This window comes from Hippocampus comes, unplaced genomic scaffold, assembly GCF_001891065.2.
Source record: "Hippocampus comes isolate QL1 unplaced genomic scaffold, H_comes_QL1_v1.1 scaffold107, whole genome shotgun sequence".
Taxonomy (NCBI): Eukaryota; Metazoa; Chordata; class Actinopteri; order Syngnathiformes; family Syngnathidae; genus Hippocampus; species Hippocampus comes.
This window is the reverse complement of record NW_017804846.1, coordinates 1,118,853-1,138,381: the sequence shown is the minus strand read 5'-3', so window position 1 is coordinate 1,138,381 and position 19,529 is coordinate 1,118,853. Positions and strand designations below refer to the sequence as shown.

Here is a 19,529-nt window from a genome sequence, read left to right as displayed (position 1 = left end):
TATGATGTGAGCCCTGATCGGACATACCAGTGCTTGATTGGTCAGACAGCGTTTCCTATTATTGCCCTATCCAATCGTTTCGCCGCTCTGACAACTTGGGGGGCGGGCCGGTCTTCTCTCTTTCTGTGACTGTGGAAATGATGACAGACCGACGGACAGACAGGGGAGGGGGAGCGACGTGGAGGGCGGGAGACATACGAGCTGCTGAGTAGAAGAATCGAGCAGCGAACTTGTCCGAGCGAAACTGTGACATAACGCCAGAAGATCCACGACTGGTTGGATGAAGCTTGCTGTTCTCGTCAGAGGAACGTGGGACGGCCTTGGAACAGCGCGAGTGAGTACTGAAGCGTCTACTCTTCGCCCCCAGATGAAGAGGCTTTTGTTATCAACAGGTGCTGTAAAGACGCAGCAAGTGAGCTAGCTAGTTAGCGGCTAATTTTAGCCTGGAAACTGTAATTTAAAAAAATACACAATGCTGAGTTTCTTTCGGTCTGTTCACAAAGTTGAGGAACGTCACCAAGCAGTGTTCGAAACAAATGGCGTTTATTAGCACCGGTATGTTCGCAAAGGCGTAACTTCTGAGAATGGGACTAACTCGCTGTCACCGCACCCTCCCCAAATACACGAGAAACACGTTTAATCAAGGTGAAAGTATTTTAAACTACAGTAAACACAGATGCCCAACAAGCCAGGCAAACACGAAACATTCAAACATTCTTGAAATGCATATAACTTTAATGGCGAATTCATAACAGTGAATTGTGTCACTCATGCATCTCAATCTTGAACGTTAGAATGTCAACTGTCACAACTGCTACATTGGCTGAAATTAATTAGCCAAATCCACAGAGGGAGGCGTATGACGTTATAGGAAGTCGACAATACGGCTAACCCAATACTCTACCTAACTGTAAATGCTGTGTGTGGTATGATTCGGTAATTATATATTTAGATCCAGGTGTACACAACAATTTTGGTCTTGTTCTAAAAGGAGCACCGGAGGTTTGTTGCTTGGTGCTCACTGGATGAATTACGATTTACAGTTATGGGACCAGGCATTCACCTTATTTTGTGCTGTTCTAGGGTCATGGTCTCCAATTTTATCTATCTATCTATCTATCTATCTATCTATCTATCTACCGATCGACTCTTAAATGAAATTTGAAGGTTTAGGAAATAAGGCTGCACAATTTATCGAGGAAAAAAAAATCATTTCGGTAAAGGCCCCTGCATTATATGAATTAAAAAGACGTGCAGCAAGTTTCAAATGGAATTGAATGGTTTTATCTGACTTTGACCTGGAACAGTATCTCGGGGCATTATCAACACCAATTGCATGTTCGGAAATATACTCCCAGTGCACACTGCTGGACTCCAACCGTTCAGAAAATCAGAGCGTTGTTCAAATGTGCCATTCAGTCATTCAGAGTGCTCTAGAGATCCAGATTTGGTGAGGTGAAAATGTGTGAGGCCCAACCATTCATCTTTCAGTTGCTTTCATTTTCATGACGTTTGTTCCCAGTCACCTTGTAGTAGTTTGCATGTTTCATCTGGTAGGGCCTCTTGTCATTGAATTCCTTAAACAGCTACAGCCTGTTGGCAAATTAGGCAGGCATAGTTGTTTCATATTTCAGTGAAAAAAAAAGTACCAATTTCCATTTACTGTGAAAGTGACGTCCCTTTCTATTAACTTTCCTTTTCTTCATGACAGTCTCTATTTTAGAAATGGCCTTTCAATGGTCTCATAAGCGTCATGCAGCAAGGGCCGTGCTCGGAAATTCGCTGTGACGCGTTATATGACTGTGAGAGTGGTGTGTTTTGGAGGCCCAGGTCACGCTCGGGGCGGACTTATGTACGCAGCCAAGAGCGTGGCCACGGGTTTGTGGCCATCTTCTGGTGAGATATAAAATAGCTTTTTTGTACATATGTATTTTTTCCTGTGGTCATCAGTGCTGATGGGCCACACATTATTAATTTTATGCCAGAGGCTGCCGGCCGGTCAAAATTTGAACACAGGCCGCAATTGGCCCCCGGGCCAGATTTTGGACATTTTTCTCTAGCCGCTCTGACTGAGAATATGGTGCGCCAGGCAGTGCAGATGAAAACAATTCAAGCGCGAGCTACTGATTGGTTTAGAACATAGGCTCCATTTGGAAATTAACGGGGTTAGAGTGCAATCTGCCTCTCCAAACACACACTCTCAGAGTAATGCGCGGGTGTCAGAGTGAATTATCTGAACGCACCCTCAGTAACTTAAAGAAATATATTTAAAAATTGTTAATTAAATAAATTAAAATTTTAAAAAGGTATTACAATTAATTAGCTACAAACAACACTCACCCAACCTGCTTATTTTGCCGCATGAGAAAAGCATTTCTTTCACTACATAAGTGTTATTTCTTTGGATTCTTGTTAAATGTCGCAAAACTATTGATCACAATTATACTGGTTTGGCAATATTCAAGTAAAGTCACACAGGCGCGACTAGTCGAAAAATGTACCCACGCACTTTCGAATTTTAGGTGCAAAATGTGACCATTAAGGGGCAGTTTGGAGTCATGATAAGCAATTGGTAATGTGGGCAACTGCAGAGAATTGTGCATAATAAACAATCCTTTGTGTGGTTGTGCCAAAGAATTTGCAACTTCTTCAAAGAAAAGAGAAAGTGTTTTTTTACATGTACACAAGTGACACAAAAATGTGATGACTGTGTGGCTTAGAAATACTGTAAACATACGCCTTATCTTTAGAAAAGGTCAGGGTGTGTGTGGGCAATTTTCTACATACGATGGTGTCCTTCCACTTGTTTGTGCATTTTCCCGCCATGTCTCTAAATCACCAGCTGAACCACCTGGGCCTCTTCAATCATGAATTAATTCAAATGATAGATAGCTAACCAAAGAATATTTGGTTATCAATATCAATTTTATAGCTATAAAGAAATCTACATTGATCCAACTTGAATCATTTTAACTAGGTCCTTTCACAACATCAGGAACTTGTAAACGCACCTTGCCGTTTTGCACATGAATCATTTTTCTTCGATTATCACGTGAAGATTGCGAGAACCCTAAATCGAAATCACAAATTAAATATACATTAATCGTCCAGCCCGAGCTAATAGTATATTTGTTCATTTCTGTAATATTTGAAACTATGATCGTCTTTCAGTCAGTCGTTTCATCAATGTTGTGAGGTTGATGAGGCCAAGGCTGATAATGTATTTACAGATCCTGATGAAACTACAGTAGCACACAAGCACATGGGCTACCGGCCAGCACAATACACACGTCCTCTGTTCTCTGAAATTGTATTCACTCTCGTTCTCACTCCCTCCATGCCCTGATAGACTTAAAATTAGGCCACATACAAATCAAAATGTGCCACCAAACCAGTGTTGGACCAACAATCGTCTCTTCTTTTGTCCATCTCAGTGTTTCCTCGTAGCGATGGCTGATTCGATAGCTGAGCCCTGTATTCACCCAGCAGTATGTTGGTCAGTCTCTTCTAGGGGTGTAATGATATCCAACCTTCACAATGTATTAGGTTGGCGATATACAAATGCTCACAATACTGTCTAAAAAGTTACGATATTGTCAGGAAAAAAAGCTCATGGTGGGCGGGGGGAAGCACAACATTGTGGTTTTGTACATAACAGCGACAAATAAATAGGCTTGGCCAGTCATTTTGTTGTCATGTGATCATATTGGTTCACCGGCACAAAGTATCATGGTATATTTAGTGCTGGGCGATATGGAAAAATGTTGTCACGATATAGGACACTTTATATCACAATAACGATATAGCATGATATATCTTCAGTTATTCTGTAAAAAAAAAAAAAAAATACACAACACACTGACTGCTGACATTTTCTCACTTTATTTTGAAGTGACATTAAAATGAAAAAATGCATCCTGTAGTGCTGATTTATAAAATTGTCAAATGTAATCAGAAACACAGTAGCCCCCATATTTTTGCACAAACTGAGATTTCCGATGTAGATGTAATTTATAAACCTAAAACATAATGTTTGTGACAGAAATTGATTTTGGAAAAAAAGATGATGAGCTCTATGGTCATGTAATTTTGACAATATTTCTTGTGCAAATCTCAAGTCAAGTTTCAAATTCAGGACTGTGGTAATATTATATGCATTCAATATACTATATCTTCAAGGCCACTCCTCCCCGTTGACGTATGGGATCCCGTAACATTTCCTGTTTCGATATGTGTGTCGCATTGTTTTGTATTAAGCGTTATCAATATGCAGTTGCATGAACCTTCATTCGTTGTTCAAGTGAGCGTAGCGAACTACAATAATTCTCTCATGGGATACATGCATTATGCATTACAGTTGACCGTCTGTCTGAGTACAACTTTATCTTTATAGCTCGCTCATTATGTCAGAGGACATTTTTAGTTTTTAAACTTGTCTGTTATTTCTGACGCTGAGAGGGTCGTAGCTGGGCAAAACTGGAGCGAGCAAGTCCTTTATTTCTCAAACACGTATTCATCCAAACGTGCTTGATTGTGTTAGTATGCACAATACAATCTTATTGTCAAAGTTGCACTGAGGCATTTATTTTGAAGAGGCCACACTTTCATTCGGCGTACCTACACACTGAAGTGCACTTAATTACAGTATGTGCACTTCTTGGGTGGTTCGCCACATATTTCTCACTGTTTCGGCCGACAAGGTTCACAGGAAAGGTTCCCGTGCACTCAAATTATGCTTTTGTGCTCTAAATTTCCTCTTTGGTGTTTGCAATTGTGGCACAAATCTAATGTCACACTTTAAACTCTGATTACAGCACGCAGAATGCCAGAGCCAGTGTTTGCTTCCTAAATTATTTTAGTTTTTAAACCTTTATATTGAGCAATTTCTATTGATATTGATCAGATGCCTATTGATATTGAAGCACAAATTAGTGCCTAAAAGGTATCAAAGGAAATGTAGTTATACTATTCTGTTCTTCTATATCCAGGCTTGCTTTCGCTTTGCTTGGTACAGGGTTGTACAACCCTTTTCGGTAGTTTGTGTGTGTCTGTGTGCATCTGTGCGTGCGTGCGTCTGTGCGTCATACCCTGATAAGGTTTGCCTCTGTTTCTGCTTCCAACTCCAGATTACTCAAGTGCAGATTTGTAACCCTGTGTCTGTATTTGATGGACAAAAGCAGGCTCAAAATAAGCAGATTCACAATGCAATTTGCGAGTCAGAATTCATATTTTGCACCTCTTATAAACATATTGAAAAGCCAAACTGCAAATGGGCACAGATGTGAATCTTTGTATTACAACTGTCTTGCTCAATGTTGCTCCTTTGTATCAAGAACAAATATGACAGTGTTAAAAAAAAAAAAAAAATTCTGGGTGGACCAGGTCTGTTCTCTGCCGAGTCATTTTAAAATTTGCGTTGTGATTGATATGCACCACCGACAATCTGCTTCAATGTGAACACAATGAATGTCTGCCAATCCATGCATCCATCTTATCCGGGGTCGGGCTGCAAGGGCAGTGGCCTAAGCAGAGAGGCCCCAAACTTCCATCTCCATGAGCAGCTCTTCCAGGGTTATCTCAAAGGGTTACAAGGCCAGCCGACAGACTAAGGCAGTGGTCCCCAAACTACGGCCCGCGGGCCGGATCCGGCCCGCCTCCGCATTTGGTCCGGCCCCCTGAAAATACCACAGAGTATTTTGATTTATTTTTCATCGATGTGGATTTGTCTTTGATCATAAAGTTGGGCTTTTGCAATAAAATGTTCCTTAGTTCTGAACCGTTTTCATGATTAACTATTAATTAGTAACTATTTCATAAACACAGATACAATAAGGTGACATTTGGTGCATATTTCTGTGCCGTTATCTGGCAACGCCAGAAAAAAAAAATCCGAAACCGGCCCCTCTCTCAGAGAACGGGATCATGGCGAAAAGGTTCAGTAAGAGAAAAATAGAATGCGGGGTATTTAACCCAAAGTGGACAAACGATGTTTTTGTTTCTTTCAGCGCAAAGAAACGTCTATCAGTCTCATCTGTCAAGAGGCGGCTTCATTTTGTGTGGGTTTCTGGAAAACAATCCATTTTTACATTTCCGTACTCTTGCGGCCACCCTTTTTCTGTTCCAGACTGACCCCGGCCCCCACATCACAGAAGCGAAAGCTTATGCGGCCCTCACAGGAAAAAGTTTGGGGACCGCTGGACTAAGGATTCATCTCAAGTCTCCTAATTGCATAGTTCCTAACTCCTTGCACTCCAAAACATTGAAAGGGATCCGGAATTTGTTGTTACGCTGCCATATGAAGAAGTGTCTCTGGATCGATGTCTTTTGGCACATGTGAGATGAGCCTTTGTGTCGGCAATGGTTTTTGCCTAGGAACTCTCCCATGGATGCCATTTTTGGCGAGTGTCTTTCAGAGTCGGGAACACTGACCTGAACTGAGGCTAGCAAGTTCTGTAGTTCTTTGGATGTTGTTCTAGGTGCTTTTGCAACCTCCTAGATGAGTCTTCCTTGCACTCATGGAGTTATTTTAGCTGATCGACCACTCCTGGGAATTTTTGCCACTGCTCCCAGTTTTATCTATTTGTGGATAATAGCTCTGACGCTGGTTTGCTGAAGCCCCGGAGACTTGGAAATAAGTCTCTTTGTAACCGTTTCTAGACTGATGGATGTCAAAAACCTTTTTTTCTAATTTCTTATCAAATTTCTCTGGATCATGGGAAGGATGTGTTTGTTTCTTGAGATGTTGTAGCCTACTTCACTTTGTCTGACACATTCTCTGAATGTGATTTCTCAACAAAGGTGCTGCTAGAGTGTTGCCTGTGAAATTGAACTCACCTTTCTCAAAACTGTCGTTAGTCACAGTTACTGTGTGATTTAACAGGGGGGACAATTACGTTTCACGTAGGGACAGGTAGTTTTGGATTTTTTTTTTTTTTTTTGGACCTTAAATTGGCATGTAGAAACTGCATTTTGTATTTCCTTGGGTAGTGTCTGTGCGATGTTAAAATTAGTGTGATGAACTGAAACCTTTGTATGTGATACATATGCAAAGAACACAGAAATCAGGAAGGGGCCAAATACTATTTCGCAGCACTGTACACACACACTTCCCTCCCCCAGCCGTGGAATTTTGTTCCCAGGACTGCCTGACATTCCTCACTCCTGCACCATGGGATCTGAGTATTGTGTGTGTGTGTGTGTGTGTGTGTGTGTGTGTGTGTGTGTGTGTGTGTGTGTGTGTGTGTGTGCGCGCGTGCGTGCGTGTACACGTGCAAATACACGGCCCTGCTGGTGAGAGATAACATATCAAACATGCTTTTGTGGTGGTTGTGACTAAGATAAGTAATCAATCCCTCTTCCACCTTTTTATTTTTTTCTTTTCACCTTCTGTTGACATGTACTGTCCCTCCTGCGCGTGTGTGTGTGTGTGTGTGTGTGTGTGTGTGTGTGTGTGTGTGTGTGTGTGTGTGTGTGTGTAAGGCTTGAAGGTTTTGAATTTGTATTTTTATGTCATTTTTCTATATTTGCAGTTTTTTTCAGCATGCTCTTTTGAATTAGATTTTTGTCGTGTAAAAAAATGGAATAATATTCTACACCAGGAATGCCCACACTTCTTCTGCATGTAAGCTCCTTATAAAATGAACAAAGCTACGACTTTATCAATCACAAATTTGACAATACAGCGACTATACATTTCCTGTCCTTACTTTACTCTGATAACTTGCGCTGAATGGAATCAGCCAGGGTGTCCGGACAGGAGCTGCTGATAGCGACCCATGTGCACACTTCCCAATGAACATCAGTCAAGTTGGGGGCCTGACTCTCCTGTCAAATCTGACAGGTCAATCACGCCTGCATTAACATCAGCTGATAAAGAAGAATCACACCATCATGTGACACTCTTTGAGGAGGCGAGAGACTTTCGCTGAAACGTCTGCTAAATAACAGCCTAAAAAAATTGCCAGAGATAAAAGAACAAACAAGTTAAGTCAATCAATAGCCCAAAAATGCCACTCCGCATGTCCTGCTTCGGCTGGCCAGCAAGCACCCAGGGGTGGACCGACTCCAAATGACAGCCGCCAAATGGCATCGGAGGGCACTCGCAGTCGGGTAGGCGGCTTCTCCGCCCAGCGCTTCATTCCCCAGCACCAGCTGCACCGCAAGCATGTCCCCGAGTGCATCACCCGCGTCCCCCCGGACGCCCTGCCACCGAGTTCACCGCAATAAAAAATAAAAACTGTCTGGAAATACTTTGCTTACTATGTCCTAATCATTTTTATACTGGATTAAGTGTAGAGTCGGCAGAAATAAACGGAAGGTGCTAGTTTTGCCAGTTAGCGCCATTGTATGCGCATGCGCGGTGAGTCATGCAACAGGCAAGTGGCTGCCTTGTATGTTCGCAATGGATGATAGGAGGGAATCTTCTTATATTGTTTGTTTTTTATGGGCTCATTCACTGTCATTGGCAGGTAGCTAAAATAATAATATAACATAGGGAGGGCTGGCAATGAGTGAGTTAATGCTATGCAATCAACTGACACCCCCTTCGCAAGCTATTGGTCAATCACAAACGACTGTTCTATACTGTCTCTTTTGATGCATATTATTGTTATGAACGTTTAGTTTTAAACTTATCAATAATGTTTATCCTGTTCAGCACACTACCAAAACTGTGCTTTGAGTTTGGAGCCCCTGGAGACTGAGTTTGACACCCTCGCTTTAGATTAGGGACGTCAAATTCATTTTAGCTCAGGGGCCATATGGAGAAAAATCTACAAGGAGTCATTTACCTGTATAAAACGCTAGTCCATTCCCTTTCTGTTTATGAGTTATTAGGGTTTTGTCATATGCTGATGAATGTACTTTGTATTTTGAGACATCAGTAGTTCCTTTACTTTTGATTACATTGTTTCGGTTTGAATGTTTTAAGAACAACAATCATCACCATTTTCACCTCAATGTACTTAATCACAAAATGGAAAAAAAAGAAGTTAAATCTTTGAGGCGTCTGCTTTCTCCGCAGGTATAGGCAACATGGCTGCGTTGTTTACGGAGCTACCCTCCTAGAAATCCTTGTATCGTGACTTATACCTGGGCAACCCTGAAATCTGTGGGCATACACACTAGTGACTCCAAGTGTATGAGGGATGACAACCTCTCATCTGAATGGACATGTTGCTGGAGAAGGAGGAGGAAGAGGAGGAGATGAAGAGCTGAGGGTAGGACAGCAGCACAGGGAAATGGCCGTCGACTGTCCGGGAGAACTGGGGAGCCGGACACTGCCAGTCCGGCGATCTGCTCAACTCGAGAGAATAAGACAACATCAGGTAATGTGGTTGTCTGCACAAAAGAGTTTACCAAGCTCTGTCGAGCAATTGCTGATTTCATTCTTGATCAATCCAGAAATGACTTTTTTGATTTGTCTGGTTTTTAAAGAGCCTGTCGATTAGAAACCAGACATCCTGTAATCTGGCCTGCTTGACTTGTCTGTTTTTGCTAGGAGGACTTGCGTCGACGTCGAGAGGAGGAAGGTCGGCAGCTGGATCTGAATGCTTCACTCAGGCTGAAGCAGCTCTCCCAGAATCCTCACATTGGCATCGACAACCCCACATTCCTTCAGGACACACACACGTCACAGCAACCACCACTGAGCAGTCAGCACACTTTGCTTGGTATGAGCACACAAACTTCAGCGAGTGCACATAAAGTAATAGTAGTGAAAGTTTTTCCACTTTTGGAGCGAACATCATTGAACCTGTTTATGAAACGGGAGAGTGACAAAAGAGGAAGTAAAGCTTGGAGTGAAAGGAATGTAAGGAAGAACATGTGGGAGGGAATTCCACAGGGAGGGAGAGACAGACATGAGACACTCCTGGAAGCAACTTAATTAAATCTCTTGGGGACTGTAATGTTTGTCTATGCTCTGCTCTTCACTGTGAAATGGGACAGTCAATGTGAAGCCAGCGCAAGACGATATTTTCATTCTGACCGTGGACAAGAAGATGAAATAACTCTAATCCGTTGCTTAGATGGTTAAGGCGAAGAATTGTAATGGCAATGTGTTTTTCTTGCAGAGTTGGATGAGTTGTTGCTGTCACTGAAGCAAGTCCGGGGCTGTCTATCCGACCAGCAGAGTCAGAATGACATAGAGCTGGTCCTTGCACTACTTAACAAGGTAATCGATGGGGAATTTCAAGGGGAATACTTGGTCCTAGATATGGAGACCTCAAAAATAACAGGGATTGGTTCGCACAGTCTTTGCCATAAAGTTTTTGCCATAGAAGATGGCTGGATTATTAATCATACTGTCGTGTTTAGACATCATGGGTGCCCATACAACATATTATTGTAAAAAACATTTTTGACTTCACTTCCCCCTTTAAAGGGACCCCCCCCCACCTCCACGTAAGCCCCTATCCCACTTAATGGCAAACATTTGCGAGTACTGTATTTTATGCACTATAAGGCGCTTCAGATTATAAAGCGCACCTTCAATGAATGGCCTATTTTAAAACTGTTTTCATATATAGGGCGCATCGCATAATAAACCCATACAATAGTGGCTGCTACACTTAAGGAATACAATACAGCTTTATTTATATATCGCCTTAACAACCACTGCAGTAGTCGTCTGTTTGTTTGAGTGGGTGTTGGCGATTGCACATGTCAATTAGTGTCGGGCAGAACCCTTTTAGGTTACAATTGGTTCCTGCTAATAATCACCACTAGATGGCATAGGGAAACAACTCCATTGGGAATATAAGTAGAGTTACAGGCTCTTTGAATTAGGCGCATCGGATTATAAAGCGCACTATCGGTTTTTGAGGCATATATTCTCTCTTCTCTGTGGGAACAACTGGCAGCCACTAATGGTGCTTCTATTTGCGCCTTATAATGCGTTGCATCCTACATATGAAAACTGTTTTAAAATGAGCCATTCATTGATGGTGCGCCTTATACTGCGAAGCGCCTTATAGTGCAAAAAATATGGTAATAGTATTAGATACATTGTGTAATAGAATGTATGTCACATGACAACCAAAAAGTCATTGCATCAAACCTTCTCAGACTATGCCGTACCATTTCCAATCGTAGTCCCACTGACTCGAACCAAATCAAATGTTTCCACTTTCAAATTCAACCTTCCTTTGTTTTTTTTTTTCCTTTTATGTTGCATCACTTTCAGTAGACTTCAGTACACCCTAGAAAGTGGTACTGCACTAAATTTGAACTTCCCTGTGTAATTGTAAAAACCAAGAGGATATAGTGGGGTAACAATGTATGCTGAAATGCCTTTTTTAGTTAGCAGAACATCGCTCGTGTTTTTACCTATTTCTGTCACTAAATGTTTGTCCCCTTTGTTTGTAGTCAGAGTTCCAGTCTGCACTTAAGATCCATAATGCAGTGGCCAACAACATGCACAGACCCTCTCCCCCATACCCACAAACACACCAGGCACTACAGCTGGCACTGGAGGTAATTTCTAACTTGTGGTTGTTCAACTTGTGCTTGATCCCGAGATCACAGTGTAAGAGTTGAGCGTGCTATCCAAGTAGTTTAAAAGCTCTTAAGGCGTCAGGGAGTGAGATTGACTTCATATTGTAGCACAGCACTAGCTGGCATCCGGTACACTCACCCCCGGAAACATTACTCTCAATCTGGGCCATAGCACCACTATAGGTGGTGGTCATCCTGTACGAACCAGCCCTGGGCTCGGTGCCCACTTCTTTTGAGGTGAGCGCACTAGCCTTGTAGGCTAAAAGCCCAGATTCCTAGGCCAGTGGCTACTGCAGCTCTTAAGGCACTGGAGAATAGTGAGGTTTACTGAATGAACTGCCTCACAGCATTAGCTGGCCTCCCTGACAAATACATTCATATTCCTGCATCATAACATCACTCCAGGGGTGGGGCACGTTGTGTAATAATTGTGGAAAATTTATTAGAAACAAGAAATCATTTATACACACACCAAAAGCAAATCTTATTTTGCAACGTTAAAAAAAAAAAAATTCAGTCTGTAATATTTTATTGTTGTTGATTCAGGTCAGAAATCTCAGCCAGACATGTCAGAACAAAGAAGGACTGGAACTCTGCAGTCTCCTATCAGACATTCGCCTCCAGGTGAAGACTCAAAGCTTTCCACAACTTCTTCAACTTTATCAAGTCTAAAATAATAATTTGGTAGTTGTTGTGTGTATGTTCCTATGATGTGTCTATGTCGTTACGCTGCAGTCTTTGCTTCTGGCACATGACCGCATCGCAGAGAAAGAAATGGAACCAGAACCACCGACCAGCCAAACAGAGACACTGACACAATGGGGAGAAGAGACTGTAAAGATTGTTCACATAGAGAAGGCCCGAGACATACCACTGGTCAGACAATTAATATCCAGTACAAACCGATACAATACGATACCGGAGTTGTGGCTGCTGTTGCAGCCTAACAATTGTATTTATCTTGGTGTGTGTGTGTATATATTTTTCATGTTATTTATAGATCAAGTGGGTCTATTGTATTCATATTTGACCTTTATTTTGTTTCCAACTACAATACAGATGCCCTCTTGGCTTGACCTTTTTACGACCTTTATACTCTGAATACACTGTATGCAAAAAAATTATGAAAAATTGGCAGCGGTCATCTCACACCAGGTCTTGTCTGTTTTCCGCAGGGGGCGACGGTCCGGAATGAAATGGAAAGTGTGATTATCAGTAGGATTGTTCGAGGAGGAGCAGCCGAACGCAGTGGACTTTTAGCAGAAGGAGATGAAATATTGGAAATAAATGGCATTGAAATAAAAGGCAAAGATGTCAACCAAGTCTTTGACATTCTAGTAAGTATGTACAAATGAACAAAATAAATTCGTAGAGATGTATTTCAGTTTGTCTTAGCGTTTAAAGAGCGATTAAAAAGGCATATTAAAAATCAGCCTAACTTGGGAGTCATTTTAGTATGTGCAGCTTCACAGCAAATGCGCAAAACAACAAGCCCACTATCCAAAAGTAATTTGCAAAATGTCTTTGTTTCAGGCGGACATGCACGGCCTGCTGACCTTTGTACTCATTCCAAGTACTCAGAGCAAACCTCCCCCAGTCAAAGAGAATGTAGTAAGTGCTGAATCTGTGCTGACAAAAGGGAACATTTCTTAATCAAATCAAAGACAGCCCGTGTGTTAAATCAGACAATTTCACAAATAAGTGAACACTCGAAGAACAAAATCTCACTGTGCATCACCCCACCCCCACTCATCCTCCTTATTTCCTTTAGGTTCATGTGAAAGCACATTTTGACTATGACCCATCAGATGACCCCTATGTGCCATGTAGAGAGTTGGGCTTGTCCTTCCAGAAAGGAGATATTCTCCACATCATCAGCCAGTCTGACCCCAATTGGTGGCAGGCATATAGAGATGGAGATGAAGATAATCAGCCTCTTGCTGGATTGGTACCAGGTCCGTTAATCTTTTTTTTAAGATATAGAAGTTATGGTACTGTCAAGTACATCTCTTAGTAATTGAGCGTTTTGGCTGACGGTATCATAAACGATTGTTTTTGGGTTTTTTTGTCATAGGGAAGAGTTTCCAGCAGCAGAGAGAAGCCATGAAACAGACAATAGAAGAAGACAAAGAGCCTGAGAAGTCAGGTCTGTCTTCATGGAAATGTCGGAATTGTGAAAAGGAAATGTTTTGTGGTGGTTTACACCAGTCACGCGCGGTGAGGTTCATGACTGATGAGGCATTGACTTGTGCAGGGCTCACCAACATGTTGCCCGCGGGCACCAGGTCACCCCCAAGGATCGCATAAGTAGCCTGGCTCGTTCTAAAAATAGCTTACAAATGATGGGGCATTGGGGGTTTTTTAGGGATGTTGTAGGAGCTATCATTTGAAAATATAAACACTTCAACCCTGGCACAGAATTATAGAAACAGACTTACACGTTAATACTTGTGTTTTCCCTAATTATTGTATGAAATCATAGACATTGTCAGTGTCTTCACATATATGCATATCATTAGTAATCATACATGCATATGATACTATTATTAAAAGGTAATTTGATCAACGAATAGGGCTTTGTATTAAGCAGTCCCCAAGACGTAGCTCTCAGTTTCAAAAAGGTTGGTGATCCTTGCTCTTTGGGAAAAGCGCTGTGCAGCTTCTTCTTCACATTGCGCCTGAGTGGTACCGGTACTCTCTTTCCGCCACCGTGCACTTTCAGTTGCTTTTCTGCCCGGTCAGAAAGATCAAATATGTCGCACACATTCATGAACGAAATTGACAGACTGTTGAAGGTCAGCATGTGGAGTGCATATGATAAAATATGTCTGTTGACGATACATAGAGAAAGCCATGCCTCTTGTGCGAGGGCCCGCTTCCCACTGGCAATTGTGTGGTAGTTGAGGCACTGAAAGTACAAAGTCTCTTGTTACCTAATTCAGCTGTTTCATTCATTTCAGTTATAAAATTGTTGACATTTGATTGAAAAAGAAAAATAGTCAAACCTCGGTTTTCGAACGTCTCGGTTCTCGACCAATTCGGTTTTCGACCAAAAATTTCGAGTGTTTTATGCCTAGGATGACGAACAAATTTCGGTTCTTGAACAAACTGAGCGCACTTGAATGCACCACTTGACTCCTCTCGCCTTCCTTACACGAGGAAATGACGCTTCCTCGGGTAGACGAGGAAGTGACGCTTCCTCGTGTCGCTTTCCATTGTGAGCAGACGTGTTCAATCAACTTTTTTTTTTTTTAAAGAGTGTGTTTCGGTTTTCGAACAGCCTTCTGGAATGGATTATGGACGGAAACTGAGGTTTTACTGTACTCGTAAAGCACAGACTGTTGAATTAAAATGGGAAAAAATGTATTGTCATTATTTTTGGCTCTTCTAATGCAAGTTTTTTTTTTATGGTCTTTTTTTTCCAGGAAAGTTGTGGTGTGCCAAAAAGAACAAGAGAAAGAGAAAGAAGCTGCTTTACAACACTCAGAGAAATGATGGTAACAAACTGCATGCAATAAGCACGTCATAGATGAAACACTGTATCACCATTCTTTGTTGTCTCCCCTTTTGCCAACTGGCCTAGATATTGATGAGGAAATTCTGACCTATGAGGAGATGGCCCTGTACCACCAGCCAGCCAATCGGAAGCGGCCAATAGCATTGATTGGGCCAACCAGCTGTGGGCAGGGCGAGCTTCGTCAGAGACTTCTGAATAACCACCCTGAACGCTTTGCTGGGGCTGTACCTCGTGAGACTTTAACACTCAAACAAGCACTCGTGCAACGTTTGTCCTGTATACCCACCTGAGATTGTGTGTTGCAGACACAACGCGGAGCCGGCGAGATGTAGAGCTCGGTGGTCGAGATTATCATTTTGTTTCTCGTCAGATGTTTGAGACCGAGCTGGCTGCTGGTAAGCTTTCATGCTACCATTTTAAATCGAAAAGAATTACCGTATATTCCGCACTATAAGGTGCACCTAAAAGCGTTCAATTTTCTCAAAAGCCAACAGCGCACCCTATAATCCGATGCGCCTTATGTATGGAGTTACAATCTCTTTATATTCCCCATTGACTTGTTTTCCTGTCAGTGTTCCTATGCCGTCTAGTGGTTATTAGCAAGAACCAGTTGTAATCGAAAAGGGTTCTCCCCGACACTACTTGACATGTGCAGTCGCCAAAACACACTCAGACTACTTTGTGAGCATCTGTGCAGCCATTATGAAACGAAGATAATACCAAAAGCATAGTTAACTAATGACAAACGAAGGAAGGAGACAAGCAAGACTTCTAAGGATATTTAGCCCCTTTTGGTTTGTGCACGTTTTTGTTGAATCAATTGTCTTCATAACTTTTGTCTTTCATTTAATGTTTTGTAATGCCATTTGTATTTATGTTTCATGTCCGTGTTTGTGGCCGGTTCTCTTAGTTTTAATACAACTGCAGCGGTTTTGAAGGCTCTGTATAAATAAAGCTGTGTTGTATTGCCTTTAGCGTAGCACCATCTAGTGTATGCATAGCGCAATCGCAGCCACTATTGTAGCTTCTGTTTTATGCGCCTTATAATTCAGTTTGCCCTATATATGGAAACAGTTTTAAAATAGTACATTCATTGAAGGTGTGCTTTATAATCCGAAGCGCCTTAAAGTGCAGAAAATACGGGAGTTGAAATCCCATTAAAATAGGCTAAAAGTCTCATATTTTCAAAAAGTTGATGATTAGACTAGACTCACATGAGTGGAATTGTTGTGGTTTAAAAATAGTTCTTCTAAAATTTAGCGTTGCTAAATTTTATTGGTGTGTACTCATTTTTGCCATGTAAAAACATGTTAGAATTCACTTTCCCTAAGTGTGCAGTGCCAAATCTCATGCCACCCCTGGACACTTGTGTTTGTGCGCCCTCAATACTTTTCTTAGGCAAGCTGATTGAGTCCGGCGAGTTTGAGAAGAATCTATATGGAACCAGCACGGACTCAGTGAGACAGGTCATCAACACTGGGAAAATATGTGTACTTTGTCTACATACTCAGGTTGGTGTGTATATACACACGCACTCACAAGCAGCAAAGTTCATGCACGGCTTTAAACTACCAACTTTTGTACTTAAACATACATGTACATGAAAATGTAGTTTTTTTCTTGAGTTATCGGTTTAGTCTAATTGAAATGTGTGTGTGTGTGTGTGTGTGTGCAGGCCCTAAAGGTGCTGAGGAGTTCAGATTTAAAACCATACATCATCTTCATAGCACCGCCTTCCCAAGAAAGACTCAGAGCCTTGTTGGCGAAAGACCATAAGAACCCCAAGGTGCCGGTTCACCTGTTTGTGGAAAAATTTGGCAATTTAATTTTTGCGGCATGTGGCTTTGAGCCTTCTTAATCCTAATTTTTGTGATTGGGACAGCCCGAGGAGCTACGGGACATCATTGAGAGAGCACGGGAGATGGAGCAAAGCTGGGGTCACCTGTTTGACGCCATCATAGTTAACACAGACCAGGACAAAGCCTACGGCGAGCTACTAAGACTCATCAACAAACTGGACACAGAACCCCAGTGGGTGCCCTGCTCCTGGTTGCGCTGACATTCTCTCTCGCTCTCTCAATCTCTCTTTCTCTCACGCACGTGCAGACAGACATACGGTGCTTAACAAATTCGATACTCCACCACCTAATGAAAGGTTTATGCCACTGCTGCTCGAGATATTTTTTGAGGGCATGTTATAGTAGCACTTTGCTGAATATTCATGAATTTTCAAATGTAGTTTCTTTTTAAAAATGGCGATATTTAATTAACAAGATGTCAAGTCATAGTGAATGACTTGCATTTCCGAATAGAAAAAAAACGTTTTAGTGATTGAAAAATATGCTTGATCAATTGAACTACTATGAGAAATTCCTCATTTCGCTGCAAAATACTAACATAAGAGCACATTGAAATCGAAAGAATCCACAATAAAGCACCCGAAACAAGTAGGTGGTGGTGATCCGATACTTTTTTTCAAGCGCTGTGCGGTATGTAATTTTTTTATAGCGTAAGTACACAGTGCCCGGACTATTCATTCAGCGGTGCTGTATCATTTACAAGGTACTTAGGGCACTGTTGGAGAAATAGTTGTTGGTGTCAAGTGAACTCGCAATCACTACATACTACCTCCACTGATCCAGTCACATTCCAATCAAAGCTGTAATACTTACTGTAAATGAAAAGCTTTGTCAGATTAGAAGACTCCTTAAATCATTGTATTCTTTGCATTTTACTTTGATGCTGCATAGAAGATGTCAGAATGAAAGATTTGCTAACAGTGGATTTAGTCAGTTGCCAAGAGTAATGAAAGCAAGTTCATGTGTGTATTTACACGATTAATGTCACACAAAGCATTCATTTGAACACCGAACAGATTCTGCACTATATTGCACTGTCCTCTATTTGTCACGCTTTTGTGCTGTCTGGCACAGTAATCATTCCTGATGGCACCAAAACATGGACCTTCAACATTTTTATGCATTTTTTTAAGGGCAATTTTTTTTTTCTTGCGATGACCTCATCCTGTTGTCATTTCAACCATCATAATTGAATATATAAATTATTGAAGTGAATTGTTTTTACTTGGTGCGGTATGAAGAATCCATGTACACAGATTTTTTTTTTTTTAGTTCCACCTATTTGTTGTTTGTTTTTATAATGAAGTACTGGCTTGGCCGATGTCCTGAGCACGCCTATTGATGAGGCCTATTTAGTAGTAAATGTGAAAATCACTATTGGGATCTGTTAATATACACAAACATTGAATACAAATTCAAGACTGTACATGTACTGCTATGTGACACGTGTTAACGATACTGGAGGTGGTGATTGATAGCTCCCAAACCGCAGCCTTGTGAACTCGAATGACTGACCGGTTGGGCATGTAGTTTTGACAGCGTCCTTTTGATATTAATAATATGAACACAGCACTTGATATTCACATTCTTGGCTGACTGTTTTATGTTCTCACTTACCTTCAACTCTGTCCCGTCTGATCACATTATCATGTAAATGACCAATGAGCCTTGAGGAGTGAAGGGCTGTAAAGAAAGCATGAAGGTACATTGTTGCATTCCGAAAGGGCACCAGTTGCCAAATATATTCCATTTTGTGTGTCTGGATGGGAGTGGATAAAAATGTCTCAGAGGACAATGAAGTATTATGACCTGACACAATATGGCTGTTCTCACCGTGTAGAGCATTTATATATTTGTTGTATTGAAAATGGGTGTATGAAGTCCACCAATAGGATTACAGGTTTCTCCTACTTCACCTCCCTACTTTAGGTCCAGGATGAGGTGGGGGTGCGGAGAAGTGGGTTTGAGTATTGAATGTAAAATTAATTGATGCCACCTTTAGTTTATTTTGATGTCACATGCTTAAGAAAAAAGCTGTCATTTTCTATTGTTATTCACAATAAACAAATAGTTGATTTAAAAAAAAAAGACTGGCTTCTATATTTTGAATCATTTTAATGCTTTACATATGGGTAAATCTGAGAAGCAATGCAAGTCTAAGTGTTTTATATTGTTTTCCGTCATAACTTTCTTCTCAGCCTCCGGATGCATTCATTTCGGCCCCTCTCATAGCATTTTCTTCTTCTTGGGAGGGGTTGAAGTCTGACTTATAGGAAAATGACAAGTTAGCATAGCAACCAACTTTGCAGAGCAGCATTTACAGATAGCATTATCAGGTAATACAATGATACAAGTTAACAGTTAAGTATAACACTGTTAAATGTCAAATTCCCACTACACTGGCAACCAGTTCAGGGTGTATCCCGCTTAGAGAGTTGGCCGCACTGACAGTAAAAGGGCTGAATAATATTGCACATCCTGAAATTAATAAAGTACACTTATTTTATTTCTTTAAAATAAAAGGTTGAAATATCGTATGAATTTCATTCCATCTCACATCTGTGTATCACTTGATGTTGAATCTTCACACAAAAAAAAATCGTTATTTTTTTTTATCTTGATGTTTGAAGCCTGAAATGTGGCAAAAAGTCCAAGGG

The 19,529-nt window shown here is 41.3% G+C and overlaps 1 protein-coding gene across 1 annotated transcript; it reads left to right on the top strand.

The window, feature by feature from the left end:
* Positions 1–154: 154 nt before the first annotated feature.
* On the top strand, positions 155–18,950 carry pals1a (protein associated with LIN7 1, MAGUK p55 family member a). The gene is made up of 17 exons (XM_019876731.1): positions 155–334; positions 9,023–9,326; positions 9,500–9,671; positions 10,074–10,174; positions 11,368–11,475; positions 12,043–12,120; positions 12,232–12,372; positions 12,672–12,833; positions 13,030–13,107; positions 13,268–13,451; positions 13,571–13,642; positions 14,922–14,993; positions 15,080–15,244; positions 15,319–15,408; positions 16,412–16,524; positions 16,689–16,799; positions 16,896–18,950. The coding sequence occupies exons 2-17, from the start codon at positions 9,147–9,149 to the stop codon at positions 17,070–17,072; spliced, it is 2,004 nt and encodes a 667-aa protein (XP_019732290.1). The 5' UTR covers positions 155–334; positions 9,023–9,146; the 3' UTR covers positions 17,073–18,950.
* Positions 18,951–19,529: the final 579 nt, after the last annotated feature.